The 20281-nt window shown below is 34.8% G+C and overlaps 1 protein-coding gene across 2 annotated transcripts in view; it reads left to right on the forward strand.

Moving 5' to 3' along the window:
- LOC142060976 (transcription initiation factor TFIID subunit 4-like) overlaps positions 1-20281 on the forward strand; it is a 147690-nt gene that overhangs the window by 62267 nt on the left and 65142 nt on the right. For both annotated transcript variants that reach the window (XM_075101388.1, XM_075101387.1), the window contains exons 11-13: positions 2792-2922; positions 4529-4654; positions 14682-14738. In XM_075101388.1, coding sequence (XP_074957489.1) covers positions 2792-2922; positions 4529-4654; positions 14682-14738 — 314 coding nt within the window. The remainder of the gene's footprint in view (positions 1-2791; positions 2923-4528; positions 4655-14681; positions 14739-20281) is intronic.

Raw genomic sequence — 20281 nt, forward strand, 5'->3', positions numbered from 1 at the left:
CTCAGTGTGGTGCTATCTGCAAACTTGATGAGGGTGCTTTGTGTATCCCTCTCCAGGTCACCGAGAAAGATACTAAAAAGGCTAAGTCCCAGGTCAGACTTCTGAGGGATTCATCTGTAACTGGCCTCCGGGTAGTTTTCTGGACTTGAGAGTATTGTGTTGAGGGATTTCAGGAGTAGAAAGTTACTGGGGTACTGCAGAGGCTGATGAAGAGGATGAAGGACAAGAATCTTTAGGAACCAGGCATCTCAGGGAACGGTCCTTTGATTATGGATGAATTTCTGAAGAGTTGGATAAGCAGAACCAGACATATAATGGTTGAATTTACTTAGAACGAAAGTCTTTAAAATTAGGAAAACCTTTATTGTTAAAAGAAAGAACAAGATGATGATAGTTCTTTATTGTGAAAGGATTGTCTCTGTGTGTGTGTTCAGGGAGGTTGGGTAGCTGTAGTTACACTGCTGAAATTCAAAGAATTATTGTAACAATTATTCATTCATACCCTTACCTAGAATACTCAGCAGAATTTTCCATGTCAAATCTCTTTTCTGGATACTGGTTAATTAAATTTCCCTTCTTACTTGCATTTTATCTTTTAGATGAGGGCTTTTTGATCGATAGCTTTGCTTACACGTTTGCATAATAAAATAGTGCATGCTCAAAGAGGTCTTCATATTGCAAGTCTGACTTGCAAAAATAGCTCCTACCAACATGAATAGTCCTACTGACTTCAAGGACTTAATTTGCATGAGTAACAGTTGCAGCATTGGGATCTGAATGTGTATGTCTGCTTTCCATTATACGTTCAGCTTTCAGCAACTTCAGCAGAGTTCCATCTCTATTACAGAGGACAAATTGGGCACCAAAAAAAGATATTTTTTTTTTCTAGCGATAAAGCAAAAATCAGTTAGAAAGCATATATACATATTGCTAAAATCCTTAAGGTAACGTGTACAATATGGAGTCAGTGATGGCTTGAGTTAGTTTGAGATAAGGACTTCAAAGAATCATTAAAAAAATTAATATCAGAAATATATGACAGAATTCAGCTCTGGGAAGTGTGGGAATGATGTACTGTAGTGATGTAATAAAATATACATTTAAATAGACGCTGCAGATCAAAAAAAAAAAAATGAGGAAGGGATGGAGCGAGGAGAGCTGCAGGAAACGTAATCTTTTCGTACGGCTTAGCACAAAACCAGCTGTAATAGCCGTATCTACAGACAGAATTCAGAGCGGTTTTCTCTTTGGGCTGTATTACTTCAGCGCTTCCCGACATGCCGGTGATTTCGCGCGCCTCGCCGCGCCTCGCGCCTCGCCTCGCGCCTGGCGGGCCCGCCGCAGCGCCCCCTGCCGGCGGGGGCGACGCCGTCCCCGGCCTGCCCGCCCGTGATTGAGCGGCCCCGGCCCGGCCCTGACAGAAGCCCAGGGTGATGCTGAATGCTGCCAGTTCGTCTCAGATCACATCATTGAAATAACAGAAGTGCACATCCATGCAAGACCGCTGCTCACTTGTTCGTCGTCATTTTTTAGACGTGGGATGGTTTCTTGCTCTTGAATTTGGCCAGGGAGAGATAGGAATGCCTCACAAAACAAATACTCATTCTTAAACCTCTCAGGTTCGTATTTTCTCGGGGACCCCTCCCACAAACGATGATTACTTGTGTAATTAGCCATTCAGGAAGCACTTTCCAAAATACTCTCAAATAAATTTCCTGTAGTGTTTTGCATACCTCTTTACATATCACAAACAAATATATTCACAAACATTTCTAGAAGACTCATGGTCATTCAGTGGGAAACTGATACAGTGTAATCAGAGTATTTACTCTTTTGTGGTGCGTCAAACTCCATAATCCATACAAAATGCAACTACTGATTTTTTAAATATATTTTTTATATTTTATATATTTTTATTTCTAGAAAATACATGTTTAAAATCAGTAGTTGCATTTTGTATGGACACAGAGTTTTCTATCCAGAAAACTGTCCCACTGGGACTACTCATATATATGTCTTTGGAGGACTATAGCTTAGATTAGTATGTATATTCTTATATCTACAGATCTCTTTCTAACACTTCATTTGATGAATTTATGGATCCTTAAGTGTTACCCATATTCTTGTTTCTGTAGCTTAGGTGTTTTTTTTAATATATCAATACATTAGAACTGTAGAATGTTTGCCTTTTGTATAAACTCAGCACAAAGTATCAAATGTCCAAATAACTACGAATATGTCCTAGTGGTGTTTGGGGGACAACTGGTGTTTTTAAATAACTCTTGTTAATATGACTTTATTTCTTCATATTCAATTAACAGGTTTTTTTTCTAAAGAGTTTTTGTTATCGATAATATGCCAACAGTGTAGGCTGAAGCATGCGACAGTATGCTTTGGGCTGCAGCCTCACCTCATTGACACTGAAATTAATCTGCACTAACGCTTCTGAAGATAAAGGAATTGCTTTTTGTTGTGTAGAACAACTGAGAACTCAAACTGTCTCATAGCCTGTTATGCTTTGTTTTAATATACTGAGGTAAACTTCAGTAAAGTTCTTAAATACTTTCTAAATGGTAAAAAAATTCTCTGGTTTCTCTTCTAAACCTTAAAGTGTAGTCACACCTCTTTTCAAGGGGTCATGAATGTATCACCAAAGCTGCATAAATACAGAGTCAGATTTTTCTGTTCAGGAAAATGAAGTTATGGCTTTATGTTCTTTAGAGGTTTTTCTGGTTTGGTTGTTTTTTGTGGGGAGTAAGCTAATTCTGCTTTGTTTTGTGTTTTGCTTTAGCTAAAAAACTAGGAATTACTGATGTGCCAGCTGAGGTGGTTACGTTTATTTCCCATGCAACACAAAACAGATTAAGAACAGTAATAGAAAAAGTAACGGTGATAACCCAGCACCGAATGGAATCCTACAAAGTAAGTGTGCAAAGAAAGGTATTGTGTGTTACAGAATAATGCAGTATGATGCCCTTTTTTCTTAGCACATGGTAGGTGTGTTGTGTTCGTTCCATTTGCAAAGTATGTTTTAATTGCAGGTTTGTCTACCTCAGCAAATAGAAAGTGGTGGGATGTTAGCACTGCTTGCCAGATCTGTCTTCCTCCTCTGTGACAGAATTTGTGTGTAGAATTGTGCTTTTATCCTTCTGTGCTGAGCTGCCTAGCATGGAGCATCTGTTAAGCAATTTCTGATCATGGATTGCGGCTAAGACTGTTGATTCTTGATGTCTCCTTTTTTGACCAAGGTATCCATTGATTGGATCAAAACTGCTTCAATATAGAGGAATCTATAGTAACTTCACATGTCCTTGGCTGTGAGAAATACTAATATTTTACAAAAGCTACCAATTTGTCTTAAAACAGCACTAAAGAATTCAGCTATAAATTCTGCACTGTAATTAAACAATGGCATTCTCTTTAAAAATAATATTTCAAGATAAAAGGCTACTCTGATTCCATTGTTAGTGATTGTATTCTTGAAGAAAATGAAAACAATTTAGATATCTTAAACCAGGGAAAAAATTTAAATAAGAATCTGCAAACCAGTTTGAAATTCAAATAAATCAAACATCTTTGATAAATATATCTTTTTTGAAGAAAGGAAGATGCTAATAGTTGTCAAACTGATGTAAAAGCAAGATAGCAATAACTGTAGTTGTGTGTTGTGGCTAAGCTGTGTTCAGATTTCTTTGGGGTGTGTGTATATATATAGAGTAGCTCTGGTTTGGGTTTTTGCTTGTTTTTGGTTTTATTATTTTTTTCTATTCTTGAAAGCCTGGTGGAACAACTTTGGACTATATCTTTGTCCACCTATTTGACAAACCTGAGTCACAGTTGGACTAATTATATGTGGCATTTGCAAGAAAAATTATCTTTGGGATTTGTGACTAGAATCAACATCACTGTGATAGAAAAATGGATTAAAAAAAATAAAGGCCACTATGCCTAAGTATTACCTACACTTACATCCTTCCTTGCAATTGACGGATATATTCTACTATATTTGACTAAAGTAAAATATCCTTGTTTCTTTCCAATACTCTTCATCAGCTTCAGCAGTGTTAAATCCCTCCTTCCTTCTCCCTAGGATGGTGTCTGAGAAGAAAACACTTTGCTTAGACAGTGTTAAGCCAAAGTTGCATTTATAATAATATCTTAACACAGGAATTGCAGTTTATAACCAGGCTCCTATATCTAGGATTGTTCAGTAATAAAGTTAAGCATCTTAGGGGGTTTTAATCAGTAAGTCCGGTTGGGTTTTTTTAATTGTTTTTTTTTTAACTCTTTGTCTCTAGTGCTGATAAATCAATCCTTGGATTTTTAATTTGCTTAGATATTAATTAAATAATCAGATTCTAGCTGCATTATTAACCATAGGCTGGCTTCATTTCCCTGGGCTTGAAAAGAGAAGGGTTTTTTTTGTTAATACAATTGAAAGATTTTAATGTATGACACCTATAGTCTTCTTTAAATACAATCTGGATGAAAATGCATGGTTTTGTAAAACATTGTTCTTATTTTACAGGATGATGAATGGTACGAACAAGCTACAGATGTCCGATCACAGTTAAAGTTTTTTGAACAGTTGGAGCGTTTAGAAAAGCAAAGGAAGGATGAACAAGAGCGGGAAATATTGCTAAAGGCTGCCAAGGTATGTTTTATGGGTGTTTTTTTTTTTTAACTACTTAATTATTCATAGTCTTAAAACAATTACTTAATTTCATTAAATTTGTTTCATGAACACATTTTGTTTCTTATAATAAAAGGATACTGTTGTTGTGATATCACACCTTTAATTCATTAAGTCATGCTATCTTATCTATGATGACTTCAGACCTACCTGACTGGAACACTCCTGGGTTTTGAAGATACAGCTCTGAATTTAATGAGTTCTCGGCAATATAGGAGACAATGGCTAACATATTCAAAATAACTCGGTGAAATAATTTTCACAATTGCCTTTAAAATTTAATAGGTCCCAGGGTTTCTGTGCCATTTGAAAATCATAGCCTACGCTTCTGGTATTAAACACAATTCAGTAAATTGTTAAGGGGTTTTTTTTTTAAGGCTTTTTACCTTACTTCTTGAGTTTTTTGAGGCTTTTTACCTGTTGAGTTTCTAGACTTCCATTTTTTTTTTTCACAGTTTTGTTCATTGGTTTATTTTCATTTAAAGAGTATGTCTCCCAATTGGTGTTCCAGTCACCTCTGTATAACTGCATTATTTAATTAATTCATGCCTGTCTTCAGTTAGCTATCAGTTCTTCTGGACTTGTTCCTTTGTGAATTTAATTCCAAAGACTGAATTTTCATACATGGAGTAGAACAGACTAAGACAATATTGTTTCAAGAGCATGCAGGTATAGATGAATCTCCTGTTTATAACGGCAAATTTAATTATATCTATCATATCAAACGGCAAATAAGCTAATGCCTTAGTTATCTCAATTTTCATTGCATTTCATAGAATCATAGAATCATGGAATTGAGTAGTTCCTTGTATATTCTGAAGAGATTATGTAGGACAACTCAGTGCTCAATTGTAACACTTAATCCCCTGATTTTTATGCTGCTAATGTTTATAAATATAGAGGTCTTTTAAAAATACCCCAACCCTTGCTTATCTCAGAAATCTGTTTCTCAATTTGGCTACTTTAATCTGTCCTGTTTTCACAAATTTTTTAAAAATGAAGAAAAGCTTTTTTTTAAATCCTGTTTTCTCCATTCAGTGAATACATCTTGATGAATAGTGTTTTCTGTGTATCCTGCTGTTTGTTTTTGTGTTGGTGTTTGGTTTTTTTTAATGGACATTGAGGAAGATATAATAGCTTGTAGTCCCTGGTTCAAAAATGCTTCCCTGACTGCACAAAGTCTTACGTGGGTTTATCTGAGGTTGGGTTAGATCACCTCCTGTTATCCCTTCCAACCTGACTGGCTTCATGATTTTGTTCTTTGTTTTTGTGGGTTTTGTTGGGTTTTTGTTTTGTTTTAGTCGTTAATAAACTCCTGTAAAGTGAAAATTCAGGAAATAAATACATGATCAACAAGTTTGATTCATATAGATTACAGAAAGAGCAAATTAAAGAATTTTGCAACAAACAAATATAAAAGAGATTCCTCTACTTGATTTGAAGAAATTATCTTAATGAAAATAATGAATGCATAAATCAACTCCATAACCAGAAAGTTGTAGGATACAGCTTGGCATAAATACATGGTATACTAGAAAAAATAGATAAAGCTATTAAAAAAAACCAAACCACAAAGTAGCCATGGAAGAGCAATGCTGATCTATCAGTATTAATGTTTAGAAAGAGAAGTTGAAGATAGTGTGAACCTTTTGGGAGGTGCTTATGCAATGTTGTGATTTAAGTGTAAATGCCAATTTGGAACTCAATTTACATCGATAGCATCTTTCCTTTGTGGAGCATTCAGCTGGCTCTCAACCATTCTGTTCTGATGGATTGATGAGTGCAAGACTTACGTAGGACATAGTTTAGCAAAATATGGTCAGGTCACAACTTTTTATTCTAAAGAATAGATTATTCATTATTTCTTTAGAATGTAGGTTGCTGTTCAAATATAAGATCACCTGTGCGTTAACAGTGATAACTGTTGAGGTCTTTATTCTGAATTCCTATGCACTATTTCCTTACTCAGGATTTCATTTTTTCTGGTCTTTTATGAACTTGCCTAGTTGTCTAAGGAGATTTAAGTCTGTGGAAAGGATTCAGTAATTGTAATGACACAGTTATTAAAGAGACACAGTTAAAATCTGCCCCACCCACCCTGATAACTAATGATAAAGATCAGTAACCATTTCCTGTCTGTTTGTGGCCTGCTGACTGATATTTGTGTCTGCAAAGGGGGTAATGATTAAACTGGCTCTGGAGACTGAAATACCCACTATGTAAAGATGTGATCGTGAAATTTTTGTCACCTTGACAGTGTTGTGTCCTTAAAGATAAGAAAAATCGGGATTTTAGAATGAAGTTTCTGGTTTTGCTTTTTTCCTATAAATGCTTAAATCTAAAAATCAGATTATTTTTTTTATGTATAACTGCAGCTTCTTACTGTGCCTTTTAGATTATCAGAGTGGTCTTTTATCTTGTAAATGTTTTGTCATGTTATTTTGCAAGCTGTTTTTAAAGTTAAACAGCAGAATAATTTTAGGAAAAGTTTCAAAATGTCCTGCTAGTCATACCTTGTCTATTGTCTAGCATGGGACAACATAAACAGGTTTTACTTGCACAGTGAAAATTCTATTTTAATTATTTACTTTGGAGCCTTGTTAACAGTAAAAGTCCAGGTATTGACAAAGAATAAGATAACGAAGGAAATGTTTTCGGCATTGGAATGGATGGTATTAAATAATCAACAACAAAATAATGAACTGAAAAGATGATGAAAACAAAGGAATAGATTGAAATGAAGGGAGTCAGCATGAGTCTTTGGGAACCCTTGAAACCAATTTGGTAATTTTGCATTAGAATTTGGTAAGGGGTAAGAAAGATACATCAGTGATGGTCAGAGTGTCAGGTTTGCACGTTTTTGTTGTTGTTGTGGGTAGTGGGTTGATTTTTTAGGAGGAGACAAAATATTTGACAGCAGTGTTTTTTATTGATCTGCAACCAAAATTTCAGTTGTTACAGTAGGATATGCTTGCAGAATTTACAAACAACTAGGTGGGGTTGAGTTTGCTTCAGAAGTGTTTTTGGGAGAATGAGAGATAAAATCAGATGGGGAGATAGGAAAAAAAAATTAGGTTTCCAAAATATTTTAAATTTTTTACATTCTGAGAAAAGTCACTGTCCAACTTAAAAATAATTGTGAAGCTACAAGAGTATCTTTAAAGCAAAATAGCGGTATTATTTGGCTTGTTAAATGAGAGACTATTACAAAATCTGATGTCCCATGCCTGGGAAATACTTGAGAAATAGAAACTTCATACCACAAGCTTAGAAGAATAATGACTGATGTTCACATTCCAGTGAGATATTTTGGGGGAAGACAAACTTGACAGGAAAAATCGTAAGGTATGGTATAGTAGCAATGCAACATACAATTCCTTTTTAATTAAATACCTAAAAATTGAAAACAAGACTGTACTGTTTCAGGAACTAGCACGATCTCGTGTACCTTGGGGATCTCTCCATCACGTGCCACAATGTATGTATACCAACCTAGAATGTATGGCCCAAAGCATTTTTCTAATTTACTTCTTAGTGATTCTTTTTATAATAGAAGTGTTTAAAGACATATTGGTCCCCAAAACTGTGAGATCCAGTCACCTCCTGCTGCTGGAACAACTCCTGTTTCAAACATTGAGATAATATGGTGTGTCAAATACAGAAGCTGTACAGGGAGAAACTGCAGCTGTCTCATTGTCATTACTTTTGGGTTATCCTCCTAATACGTGAATAATACAGTAAAATAATAACGGCACAACGACGGGTCATCTCGTATATAAACATGTATGTAGAGTGCAGTCTCTTTACATGGAATATTTGGGAAAGTCAACTCTTTGGTCCCATTTATTTTCCCAGTCAGAAGCCACTGGCTATTGTTTCCACGTGTGTGCAGAAGCAGAGGTCTTTTCAATCTGTCTTTGCCTGGTATGGGAAATCACAAGAAGAGCTAAGGAAAGTCTTAAGACTGCAGAAAGGTCAAAAGCCAGACTAAAATCTCTTGAGGAATTTACCTTTATATTTGACATGGTGTGTGTTGTGTGGACTTCTGGGGGGGTGGGGGGTGGAGGAAACCACACAAAGCACAGGGCTTGCTATAGTAAAAGACGTGTTCCTTGCTGCTTTCATAGCTATTTCCAAAACCCAGAAAATGCAGGTTGTTTGTGTCAAATGGAATGAGGTTCTGGTTCTAGGGTGATAATGGAAATATTTCTGGCAGCAGGAGGAATAGGAGTTGTAGTTGATTTTGTTTGTTTTGGTGGGTTTTTATTTCTGAGTTGTTTTTTGGACAGTGGTGCTTTCTACAGTAAAGGTACAGGTTGGGGTTTTCCTTGTTTTCATTAAATTAATGAATGATACCTCTACAGTATAATCTATAATAAAGTGGATAATGTTAAAATTACTGTGTTAATTCATCTGCTCAGACTGGCTAAATGCATTATTATGATCAAATTAATTTTGAAAATTAATTTACAGTATATACATTCTATTAGAGTTTTATTTTGAGTGTTCTGCATTAGTAGAAAAGCCTGTCAAGTTTGGGCGCCTTAAATATGACTATCACAGGAGTAAGATCTATTCTGTAAAAAAACATAGTTACATTAGTAAATGGAAGAATTATGTTCTGTGTTTGCAAAGGTAATTAGTATTTGTGGGTGTTGGTGATTTTATAGGGCTACAGGCTGAAGGGCTTTTTTATTGGAGAGATATCATTGAAATTTGGCAATGCAGATTTCCTTACACGCATGTCTTGTCATTACTTGAAGGGGCTACCTCTTTGAGCTAGAGATGAGTTCAGTCGTCATGCCAATTTAATCCTTTCCCTCTTTTCTGAGAGTACGGTGGATGTAATGCAGCTTTCTGTGAGATGAAGCACTCTCTGAACAGAAACTTATAACTCACTTCTAATGAGACGAGAGCAAAGAGGGAATTATTGTGTTGAGATAATTTTCTGAATTTTTAGAAATTTGTTACTTCAATTTTAATGATTTGAAAATAAATCTTTTTTTAGACCTCTACTCTTGCATTCCACCTCACTGTGGTCATAGATCTGAATAGGGTTTTACCCTCAGCTATGCTGCTTTTAGCTTTGTTAATAAAAAGTGAAAGTTAATGTGAAAGCAAAGTGTTTCATGTTGCCAATTTAATTTCTTTAATTAAAAGTGAAAGTTATAAGCTGGTACAGCCGTGGGTGAAGTTCTAATGTCATCAATGGGGAAAAATAGGTTTAAAATTGAAACTGTTGGCACAGCAGTGGCTCTCAATAGTACAGCACTTGCAGTTGTGACTCTTTATTTAATGAAAAAAGATGAATTTGAAGCATTAAAGACTCCCAGTATATGTATTGGGAAGGGGGAGTAGAGCTGTAAGTGCCTTAACTTAGGAGGAGAGACCCTGTGAGACATTTTTCCAACAACGTTTACCAATCTGAGACTTCAAAATTATTACGAATCTAATCGAAAACTTTTTTTGTTAGTGGGACAAAATGGAACAACAGTGAAGCTTTGACATTACAAATTACAACAAAATACTCAATAATGATAATAATTAAATACCTCAGAAGGGCTGTTGGTCTGCCCATCTGCATAGACGCAGAGAGTATCCTCCAATTTAAAAAATAATCTTTGGATATATTTAAGTATTACATGAGTTATAGATATCATTATTTTAAAAATACTGTTGCTTTCTAATTTAAAACAATTCTATGAAATACAAAATCCCCTTAATTATGCTATTACATGTGTAATTAGATGTCTGTTTTTGTGGCATTCTTCTTAACACAAGCAAGGGGAAAAGCTGAGGGTTGGAACATTAGGGAGTTCAGTAACATGTAAATGAAACCCCATATTTCTGATGTGTTATAAATACACATTTAACATACGCTGCTTTTCATACTTTCAAAGTCTAATATTTCCATAGACCTGATGTGATCTATGCAGTTTTCGGATAAATAAGATAGCAAGTTCTCTAGCACAAAGCACTTTCATTCTTAACAATTAAAATATCAGGCTGTCTGGTCTAATAAAAGTAGTTTATGTTTGGGAGAAATGTTAACAAACCTGGTTTGGTGAATAAGTTCTCAGTAGGAGACAGCTTTTAATGTATTTAAAAGTATGTTATCTGGTTAGGATCACTTCTAGGTTTCTCTAAAATTACTATGGGAAGCTAGCTTGCTTCTAAAGGAATTTATTCATCAACATGAAAATACGTTACGTAAACCCAAATTTCTTTATTTACGGATCTAGACACGAAGAATAGAGAGGGGAAGGGAAAGGAGTTGTGATAAACTCCTTTAAAGTATTTGAGTTGGGGAGTTCTGTGATTGGTGGGTGTTTCCAAAGCTTTAGAGGAAGGAGGCGTTGTGCATTAAAAGATTTTGGAAGAACAGGTTTTACAAAACAGGTGACGGAGTGCAGCACATTATGATTTGGTGTTAGAGGGAAAGGAGAAAGGAAGACAAAACCAAACATGAGATTAATTCAAAGTAAAAATTTAAACTGGAATTTAAAAGAAAGGAATGTTCTGTCAGTAACTTGACAAAAGTGTAAAATATTAAAATAATTGGTGAGTAAAAATGGTGAGATATAGGCAAACACTACAAAGGCTGAGCAGCAGCAAAATTGTGGAAACTCTTCAGAGGAAGGAAAAGATGTTCACATGTGGAATGGAGTGTAAAGAGAAGCCAGTGACATTTTTAAAGCTTATCTAGGTGCCTCTCTTAGGCTTGACATTTTTGTTTACTTGTATTTGCTTTAATCTGTATGCATCAGCATTGAAGAAGCCTTTTATAATTTACATTAGATTGTGAAGTGAAGAATTAATAAAATAGTCAATGTTTATACTTTTTCTTTTCCTTTAACACATTTTAGCCTCCATATGCTGATGATTTTATGTCTGAAGCTTACTGATTTGCAAACTGACATGGCAGTCAGCAGGAAGGTATTTTAGTCTTAACCATCTGTTTTTTTTTAAAAAAAAATCTATTAAAATTTATCTGAACACAAAAAGAAACAGAAAATGACTGTTAAACTCCTTAATTTTATTAGTGTTACTTATATCAGTAATGACACATCCAATGTAAAGTTGGAATTCTGCTTGTTTGAAACAAGAGCTATGCTAAGCTCTTTGAAAAGGCCATTTGGCATGGGTTCAAGGAATAACCAGAAACTCATTTTGTTATTCTAAATGTAAAAGTAGTTCTACCTTCACCTTCAATCTGGGCTTATATATCTGACACCACCTGGTATTTTAAATCTTCATTACTGAAAAGCAAAATCCTGTATTTAATAAATCAGTCAGGAGTTGAGTACCTGTTTTAATCTCTGCCATAATTTATATTATTCATTTATTGTGAATGAGCTGGAGATTTACACAGAGTAGATCATCTGCTTTTTTGCCTGCTTTTGGGGTCTGCTTTTGATCTACGTTAATTTGGTCAGTATCTCAAAAAAAAAAAAATAAACACCACAAAAATAAAAAACCCACAGAAAACCCACAACAACACAAAACAAACCAAAACCAACCAACCAAAAAAAAAAATCCACCCAACTTTTAAATGTGGTTTATTTGTTTTGGTTTTTTAAAACTGTAGCACTTTCAGAGTTTTTCCTTCACTTATGGAGTCCAGGAAATTGCAATGTTACTTTGCATCTATTGCTTTAATTTTTCTTACAATGTCCCCAAACACAACATAGATCTGGTATGTTTACCAGGATTCTGTCGCTTCCTTGTAGAAACTTGGTAATATTAGAAGTCTGAGCTTAATTCTCCCAGGACACTCTGCTTTCTCCTTAAGCTGAAGTGCTTTTAACTTGTACTTTGCATTTGGCAAATGATTCAGCTTCATACAGTAGTATAACAACACTTTGTATTTCTGTACTGCTTTCGCTGCAAGGCTCAGAAGGCAATAGAAGTTCGTTATACATTTATAAATTTATCATCAAAACCCATGAAGGGCTAACTATGATTTGATTTTTCCGTACATCATACTGGAGAAACTGAGGCATGCAATGATTGAACTGTCATCACAAAATGGCAGAGCAAGGACCTAGTTCAGCTCAGTTTATACCTAAGTCCATCTCCTAGAGAGGCAACTCTTTGAATGGGGTGTGGGTTGTTTTTGGTTTTTTTTTTTTTTAAACTAATCAGTATAAATATAATCAAGTTCTTAGTAATTGCTCTACTGAGTAGACTCCCAGCTCTCTGGCAGATCCACAAATTTTGTGAAATGCGTTTTTGTTCTTTAAACATTAACTAGATCAGTTTATGTACACTTTTCTTTTTGTCTGACCACAGCCGTTAGAAGGAATCACAGGCTAAGTTAAGTTGGGGTTCCTTTCTTGGTTAGCACAGCTACAACAAGGGAGTCTAATTTGGTCATTAGCTATCTACAGATTTTAGTTTCTCATTACTTTACTCCAGACGCTATCCTGTCAAACTGCCTTTTATGCTAACAGGCACAATATCACTAGTAGGTGGTGGAATATGAAGCTAATATGCACAGTAGAAGAGTCAAGAACATCTGAAAATCTCATTATAGTTTAATTTGGCCATGCTTTCTCATCACTGTGTTTTGAAAGTGTGCTATATTAGCTGAAAAAGTAACTCCAGTTTGGGGGGAGGGAACCCAAAACCAAAAAACCACAAAACCAAAACACACAAACAAACAACAACAAACCCCAAACAAACAAAACTGGGAAAAAGGATAGAGAATTCAGTGTCATTGGTGCCCTGTCTGCCAAATCATAGTCAAGTCTCCCTCCAGATATATCAACAATATTACATGTCCCCTTACCCTTAAAACCTATCTCCCTTTGGTTTTGTTCATGGATTTTTAACTTCTGAACAGAAAATATTATGAAAAATTAAAACAACAGGAAAAAATCTGTATGTAAGTTTGCAAGCTAATATTCTTTCAAGTTTCAGGTTTGTCTTCAGCATAGAAAGAAGCAGAGAAAGATGGGAGAGAGCATAGATATTCTTATTCCTTTAGGAGTTGTGTAACAGATCACTTTAAATCTCAAAGAGAAAATGAAATAAAACAATTACATTTTCAGGTATCAGGAACAACAATTTTTCATAGATGCTGCAAGCTTTATTGCAGCTTCTTACAGCCTTTTATGCAGCCATTTCTGAATACTGACCAATCAGGCAATTAAAAAAGTATAATGCATATATTATCTACCTCTCGAGTTTTGAATTCCATCAGTCTGAATACGCTTAGTGAGCATAAGTAAGAATTTAATAGTCTTAGCATATGGTTGTAAAATAGTCTGTATCTGAAGAAATGTACTGTTATGGGTTGTTATTGAAATTAAAGAGTTATTCTTCTTGGGCTTTAGAGCTATTGTTTCTGGTTTTGAAGGAAAATATGAAAGTTGCGATTTGGCAGTATTTCTCCAGTTTTAAAAATTACAACATTAATATTATTAGTAATGCATGGAGTTTAACTTCTGTGTATTTCTATGCTATACTCGAAGTAAGCTCATACTGATAGCAATGTCTTTATTATAGAGAGTTACTGTTTGGGAGGGTGACTTTACAACTGTTTTCTCCACATTCTCTACCAACAGCTGAATAAAAGCTTAGTTGCAAACAGTAAATTATTTTCCAATAAGTGACTGTACGGAGTTTAAAGTAAAAAGATCAGATGACAGAAAAGTTGTCATTTCCACTCTTGGATGCTTGAATTTGTTTCTATCAAATAATTGAAATCTAAACCTGTATGAAAACTTTAGAATTGACAAAATCCTGGTGGCTTTTTTTTTTTTAATTTAAATTTAGGGTAGATCTTATTTACAACTGAATATTTAATAGTCTTTTGGGTGAGGCCTACGGGTTTGAAATTGCACTTCTATGGATTTAAGCATCCCATCTTTGACACCTTGTATCCTGTTCCCCTTTCTTTGCTATTTTTTAACTTACTGCAACAGATGAGGGGTTCTTAAACCATCTGTTAATCTTTTTTTCCCCATTTTTTTTAAACATGTAGAGTCGCTCAAGGCAAGAAGACCCAGAGCAAGCTAGACTGAAACAAAAAGCAAAGGAGGTAAGCAGAGCTGGAGATCATTACACTTGACATTTCAAGGCTTGAGCATATTAATTTTTTATGCCTTGCTACTTCTATATCGTTAATAAAAATCTGACTAAAAACTTTTTAGGATGTATTTGTTGCTTTGCCTTTGATCTTAATGTTTGCAAACTAATACATTAATACATGTGAAGCCTAAGGAGATATTATACGAGAATATTTCCATACGTTATATTTTCATTTCCATTTTAGGTAGCTGTAGCTTTTGTTGCGTTGTTGATGACAGCAGCATTAGATTTTGGTGGAAAATATGTGCCTTTGTCTTTTTGTAAAATGTCACTTAGAAATGTGTTACTTAACAATTTTGTTCTGGACACAGTCTCTCAAGTAATATAATTGCCAGTTATTTTCTCTATAGCGTGGTTAGGTGGACTATTTACTCATCGGTCTAAATTACAATAATCTAAAAATTATAAAATAATTTCAGATGAAGTTTTGATATGTTATTCTAAAAGTAACAGTTTGTGAACTACTGAGTGCCTTAATTAGCTGTAAATGACAGTGGCTGTCCTTTGCTTAAGGCATCTCATGGCTTAGGATCGGGTTGTAACTTAAATCAATTAGAAAGACTAAAATGTCTATCATTCCTATTTTAAAAAATTAGCAACATCATTTGCAGCAAATTCATGCTGGATTTTTTTAGCCAACTTCTTTGGATATATTGTGTTAGAAAGTAATAATTATACATTAGAAGGTAACGTATGCAGAAAAATGTGTATAACAAGTTCTTTTGTGCTGACCTGTTCCTCCTGTTTTGTTTCCCAGTTGGCAGTATTCTGTAGTTCCGTTAGCTATAGAGATTATATATATATATATGTGTGTGTGTGTATATATATAAAAAAAAGGTCAAAAAAATCCACACATGTGGCTGAGTTTTGTCTTTTTTTTTTTGTTATGTGATTATGTAATAAGATTTGTTGAAATGACTTCTTGTAAACATTAGGCCTTAGTGTTTCCAGAGTTAGGTTTGTCAAGCAAGTATTCAAATGGAATAGAGTAATCAAGTTATTTGGCAGGAAAAGACACAGAAAGTTAATACTACTTGAGTTTAGTATGTAGCCAGAATATGCAAAGGAAGAATCAGATTTGTGAAACTAATTGATGGCAGGCAAAACTTGCTGTTGAACTGAGAACTAAAACTAACATGCTGCTGGAAGTGAAAGCAAGCTAGAAATAAATGCATTTCTTGCTGCCACAATATTTGCATTCATTGTTGTTCTTTTTTGGCCATTGGAAACTTGAGGAAGCAAAAGCAAACAACAGGGCTAGTAAAAATACATTTTCTAATAGTCAGAGTGAAACAGTGGTTCTCTTTATAGCCGTGATACAAGACTTGCAGTCTAGCCAGTGTTGTTGCTTTTGGTGTGCTGCTTTTTTGGCAGGAGTACTTCTCCCTTGTATGAAAATTCGGCTTGTCCATATAAGCAATATTTATTACCCACTAGAGGGAGTGATGCTGTGCTGACGTGTGCATAAAAGAAAGTTTATGAAATGTATTCTGAGTAATGGTAATGGTGGTATTAGTAAAGAGGTATCCAATATTTTGGTGGTAACCTAATTAAAATGCTTATGTCAAACTGGTATGTGATTTTAAAGTAGTAGTGTTCCTGGATATAACGTGTTTGAGTAAATGCAGAATGAAGACTAGGTTTTCTGTTTGAGTGCTGCACCCTATTCTTTTGTACATTAGCCCTGCCTTCTTTCCCACCCTTCTAATGAAAGTGTATAATTTGCTGGCACAGTGCCTCTCTCTCTGAAGTTGAATTTCATTCTACATATTTGAAACCATAAGAAATATAAGCATGTCTGTTTTCAGTAGAGTTCTAAAGCTCTTTCTTCAACTAGTTTAGAGATTTCACCTAAAATATTCAAATATAGTTCATAAAAACATATTCTTTTGCGTAAACTTTTCCCTGCTCCCCTTTGCAAGTGGAACTGGCAGGATTTAGTTTTAATATTTTTTTCTGCATTGCATACTGAATATATGCTGATCTCTCAAACTGTATTGGCACTGCCAAAATAAAAACTAACCAATTTTATAGTATAAAAGATCGATTAGATAGTGTCTTGGACATGGATTTGTTATTTGAAATTAAAAGTTTTGAATCAAATCCTACAAAAAGGTAAAAATTTCAAAAATTCACTGCCAGCTGGGCTACTCTTAAATGTGCATACGATATGACCAATAACTGAGAGAGAAATTGGGTTTCTTCCAGATTTTGTGTAAGCTGATGAATATAATGCTGTCAGCTTTGATAATAAGCTGGTTTTGAAGTGGTGTTTCCATGATTTCCGTGTCTTGAATATTGCCTGAAGACCTTTGTTGCTCAGATACTCTTCTGGCTAGTAGTAAAGTGGCTCCTAGGTGGTGTTTTAAAAAGCTTAAAGAGGGCATCCAAGAAACCTGCAGTATTTTTAGTTTGTGTTACTTGTTTAATGGTATGATTGTCAGATAGTTGTTTTCATAACAGAAAAGCAGCTGATAATTTCATTGTTATGTTCTGGAAATGGATAATGTTTCAGACTTTTCAGTGGGCTCCCGTATGAAACGGTGACACTACTGCATTCCTTCTGCTAACCAGGCAGTCTGGAACCGTCCTCTTCAAAACTGAGTGTGATCAATACTATACCCTGGTTGCCTGCCAGGTGGGAATGGATGAATATCTAAACCAAATGTAACCAATGTATGAAGTCTGATAAAGAGAATGTAGCCCAAGATACTTAATGAAGATGAAAGTCAAGAGGGAGAAAGTGAAATACTAAAGGAAGTAATTTAAAGTTTCTAAGAAAGTCTTTTAAATCTTTAAGAAAAACTTTTCAAAACATTGAAAGAATGCTAGAAAACATTGTCTTGGAATGCAAAATAAAGGTAGCAACACAGGATAATAGGATGAAGGAGGAGGAAAGAAGACTAGCAAATGGTATTTGTTCCAAAACATTATCCTTTATGGGTATTTTGGAGTCTTTCATTCCATAATGCTCTGGTTTTCTTCCTAATTTAAAAAGAAAAAAAGTTCAATTTCTTTCACAGAACTTCTACCATTAAGAGGTCCCCTTCTGGCTTATTGGTGTCATCAAGAAAATGTACAGGGAGATCACTCCGTCCTTTGAACACATTTAAAAATGAATTTGGTAAGGTGAAAATTATTTTGTTTTGTTCTGTAACTGTCTTCTCCATTTATTAGCCAGTCTTCAGACCACTCTGCATGTCGTTTAAATCAAACTGGCATAAATCAAGTTGAAATTGTGTTCAAATACTCACTCAAACAATCGCAAGGTCCATCTATATTTAAGTCAGGTTTCATTCACACATAGACTAGCACTGTTTTAGTTAAGTCAGTGCAAACCCACTCTTATTTCAGTTTGACTGACTTATTTTGCTTTAACATTAACCTGTTTCAAATGGACTTGAGTGAAAGCAGTAGGATAATGTGCCTGTGGGGGTTTGTGTTGCTTAATACTCTCCGTTTACTTTCACACTTTTAAATTCCGTTTACTTTCACACTTTTAAATTGGTGCAGCTTTTTGTCAGTGGATGTTATATGATTGTTTTAATGGTAAACCTATTCAAAAAACTAGTGAAAAATATTTTCCACTGAGACTATTTCAAGGAAAAATGCTGCTCTTCAGCTGTTACTTGTTACACTGTTTTGTAACATAAATTCTGAAATGTTTGGCTCAGTACAAATGAATATAAGGAATAGCATCATTCGTTAGCAGTGTTTACTTCATGTTGCATGATTAAAGCTTTTAAAATCAAGTTTTAGAAAACACACTGATTTATGTAGTCTGTAGGAAGCATGGAAAGTCACAACTATAAGGTAAATAAATTATGAGTTCTCTAATTTCCACTAAAAGGTTTCATTAAATAGTACATAAAACAGGCCATATAACTGATAGCAGGGATAGATCAAGATTAGGAATAATCAAGCCAACACCTAGTAATTAATAATATAAATTATTTAATAGAAAGACAGGGAAGGTAAGATCCTAAATGTCCTTTCTGTCACGGATATGTTTCTACATATTCAGTGTCTGTTGGCTAAAAAACTTATAATTTAAAAGTCAAGTAGCTGAGTTTGATCCTGAAAGATTAACTTGGTTAACATCTTTGTGTCATCACCAACCAGGAATATTGCATAATAATAAAAGCTTAAACCAGACACCATAAATGTCTGGGCATGTATCCAGGACCTAGATCAGTTTAGCTAACACTCAGTTGAATCTGTTCTCAGATGTACTCGTTAACCATGCAAGTGAAATCTCAGACCTGTTGATATTCATAATATAGAAGGCTTACTGATTTCAAGGGAAGGCAGAAGAGAGTGCGCTTCGCATACCTTTATCAGCACAGATAGCCCATCTTTCTAGGATTGGATAAAGTCCTTTAACAGTATTAAGCAGGTTGCTGTTGTGACTGTTACATTGGCTAGCTTTGGGAGTACCCAGTGCTTGCATAAGCAAACCAGGGCAGGTTTTTTCCCTACTCCCAGAAGGAGTTACGTCAACTGCAGTGTTGTGGTAACCGCTCTGCTTGGGTACTGTCGGCCCCCATGTCTGCAGTGTCTTCTGTAACAAGAGTCTTACTCAGTTAAGTTTTAGATTTTGAACTGTATCCTTTCCTGAGTTATATGCACAAAAATATCTGGACCGTTAACAGATATAGTTCTATAAGAAGCCATAGGATCCTTCTCCTACTTAAAAATAATAATGAAATATGTGCATTGTATGACGTATATCTTATGTGGCTCTAACACTGCATTAGAAATTCTCAATCCCAGGTAAAAAGGTAACTTGTCTTAGCAGTATTACTGAAAATCTAGCATCGTATATTTAACGATTAGAATCTGAAAACAATTTTACTCTAAATAATTTCTTGTCACCACATTGATATTTATTTATAATTTCTGGAGGAGTGGTTTCTTATAAAAGATTTAAATAATAGTTTACTGCAGTTTGGTTTATTTTGGTAAGTTCATTTATTCACCTTTTTAGCAAAACCAAAGTCCTTAAAGACTGTACTAGTAATGCAGTATCTCTCGTGATGAGAAGTCTAAAAAAATTTTCTATTTTATCATGCCTGACAAAAATACTGCTTCAAAAACAACAATTTTATCTTAAAAAGGTTTATTATAAAACATTCCACTGAGAAATGGAGCACTTGCACAGAAATAAGTTTAAATTAAATTTCCATTTAGCCCTCTAACACATCTGAGGGTCTGTAGGTAGAAAGAAGGAAAGGCTCGGAATATGATACCTGAAGTAATGATAGTGCAACATTTAGGCAATAACGATTCCTCAGAACTGAGTTATTTCATAAATAGTTTTCTGCATCAGGCTACCATGAGGTTACTAGAGATGCGATGCAGAAGGAATGCAAGCATTTTTGTCAATACATGTAGATGGCTAGATAATAGAGTCATTTTATTTACACTTTCCCTTTACCACAGGTCTATCGTTTGTACCCAGAAAAATACTTCAGAGAAATGCTTAGACTATTC

This window comes from Phalacrocorax aristotelis, chromosome 8 (assembly GCF_949628215.1).
Source record: "Phalacrocorax aristotelis chromosome 8, bGulAri2.1, whole genome shotgun sequence".
Taxonomy (NCBI): domain Eukaryota; kingdom Metazoa; phylum Chordata; class Aves; order Suliformes; family Phalacrocoracidae; genus Phalacrocorax; species Phalacrocorax aristotelis.